This window comes from Monopterus albus, unplaced genomic scaffold, assembly GCF_001952655.1.
Source record: "Monopterus albus unplaced genomic scaffold, M_albus_1.0 scaffold11.1, whole genome shotgun sequence".
In the NCBI taxonomy this organism is placed as follows: Eukaryota; Metazoa; Chordata; class Actinopteri; order Synbranchiformes; family Synbranchidae; genus Monopterus; species Monopterus albus.
Window position 1 is genome coordinate 2112212 of NW_018127891.1, and position 2471 is coordinate 2114682.

The following is a 2471-nucleotide window of genomic DNA, read 5'->3' on the forward strand; positions in this document are numbered from 1 at the left end:
AGCCACAAGAGCCGGCTCTTTTAAGAGAGCCGAGCCAAAAGAGCCGAATCTGTGAAAAGAGCCGGACTTCCCATCACTATACCGCATTGACCAAAGAACTCTGAACCAGGTGACCTACGTGATCAACTGGAGCTGCAAACCTGCAGCCTGGAGGATGGGGCGGGGCTAAAAGGTGGGCGGAGAATCTGCCCGGGCCTGTCTACTTGCTGGCAGAAATCCCTGATGTTTGCATTGGGAGAGTTCAACAAGGCCATATATCCTCGAAAATTACCGTGATAAAATTAATCATGTTGTTACATTAAAGATGCTAGTACTAGCTACATTTATCTACCTAAGTGTCCTAAAATGTGGAAAAGTGATATGAGTAACATTTGCTATGTGTTTTATATAGTCTGTTCGTTATAACGTTGGATATTATAACTGAGGAAACTGGACTTCAGTGAAAGACCACAAGCCGTCTGTTATGCCATTTGTGGCAGAGCAGCCTGCCTTATTGCAGAAAGGTAGAGCCTAAAGTGTTGTTGTGTTCTATAGAAACCCTCTGTTAAACCTTTTATTTGTTTGAGCCGATCCTGGCTCAGTTATCAACCTTGTTAGGTAATTTCTTAGTTAGATAGATATTGATTAGAGATCTGTTGTATTAGAAGATGTTAGTGTAGCCAGGATGTCTTCCTCAGGCTGTTAAATGCAAGGTTAGTTAAAGCAGAGAAAGGCTGCACACGTGCACCCACAAATCGCCCCAACTGCACTTGTCTCAAATAAAACCCGTACTCATGAACTACCCATATGAACAGAACAATTTGTGATAACTTAAAACAATGACAAAATAGTTTAACCAACAGAAAATACCATATATGGCGCTCTTAGCAAAAGCACATACCTTCTCTCAGCTTGGAGAGCACAAACTGAGAGTTAGACAATGATGACGTACAAAAAAAAGCGCATCTCAGGTGTCTTAAAAAGACAGTACACAATTTATACGCTACAGTATATTACCCCGTTTAAACAATTAACAAAACAAATCGGGATTTGGTGTGGTTTCAATCAAGGAGTTATATGGAAGTTACATTTCTTCGTACACTGGTTACACTCACTTGAAAGGACTCTTAACCACTGCCATACATTGATGACACCCTGGTCTACATCACTGGGTCCTGCTGGTTTAGCTCCCCTGACACCACAGGACTACCTTCTCCATCTTCAAGGACTGTGGCAATTCAAGGTGAGGCCTTTCACACTCTGCAATGCCCCAGCCACCTTTGAATGCCTCATGGAGTGGGTCCCGACCGGCATTTGTCAGAGCCGCTGTGTGGTCTACTTGGATGACCTCCTTATCCATGCTGCGGACATTGAGGGTGCCCTGGCCAACCCGAGGGATTTCTTCCATGCCATTTGCCAATCTGGGCTACGACTGCACCCCAAAAAAGGTCACCTACTCTGGCGCAGGACATCCTTCCTGTGACTTCATCAGCACAGAGGGAGTAGCCACCAACCCAGCCAAGGTGGCAGATAGAGAGTGTGGTTTGTTTGTGCAATTGCACCTGTTATTGTGTGTGTGTGGAATAGATGAGAAAAGACAAGCTCTGGTCTGCTGACCCTTCTTATTAGAAAATGCTATGACATTGTACTGGATAATGCATTTAGAAACACAGAAAGCAAGATTTGTTTTTACACATTTCTTATTTATTACAAACTGATTTAGTGCTAATAACCTAACACAGCACAGGTTCTATTCCTTGCCATGTCAAAAATGCAACTGCCTCATTCAAAAGTGTTCGAGTGGGAGAAATTATCATAAAACAGTGCAACTTAAATAATTCCTTGCAAACTGGAATAGGTCAGTACATAAAATAGAAAATAATTTGTTATTATCTACACAGGGTGACAAATTAAAGGAAAAACCGACCTAAAATGTTTTTTGGGCCACCATGTGCCACCATAGTATAAAATTCATGTTGTTTTTATACTCATGAAATGATTCCATAACAAATCATCATAAGTAGGTAACACAAAATCTAAGGCACTTTAAAACAGCCAATGAAAGAAGCATGATAAAAACACAACAAGAACACAATGCGAGCTTTGTGTGCAAATAGGCAGCAGTGAGTGTGCAATTGTCAGGTTTGCCCGGCTGCACCTTCCTCTCTTCTCTTTTTCTCGCCCTAGTCAGCTCCCTCACACTGATTATTTGATTAGACACACCTGCCCTGATTTTCTGACACTCTTGAGCTGCGCCTTCTTTGTCTCACTCCTTATTTATACTCGGCTTACCCATTACTCCCTTGCTAGTTCTTTCTCTGTCGTCAGCTCTCCCTTAGATTAGTACTTTGCTTATTGTTCTTCGTATGTTGTGTGTTCCTAGTTTCCCTCTGCATTTTTTGGACCTCTCCTCTGGATCCTGGCACCCTCAGCTCCATCAGCCACCATCACAGGTCAATGCACAGTCTCCACTTTAACTGAACTCTCTCATT

The 2471-nt window shown here is 42.5% G+C and overlaps 1 protein-coding gene across 1 annotated transcript in view; it reads right to left on the minus strand.

Annotated features, from left to right (window-relative positions):
• LOC109954640 (cytochrome P450 4B1-like) overlaps positions 1-1387 on the minus strand; it is an 8142-nt gene extending 6755 nt beyond the window's left edge. The window contains exon 1 of the mRNA XM_020590123.1: positions 1190-1387. Coding sequence (XP_020445779.1) covers positions 1190-1387 — 198 coding nt within the window. The remainder of the gene's footprint in view (positions 1-1189) is intronic.
• Positions 1388-2471: the final 1084 nt, after the last annotated feature.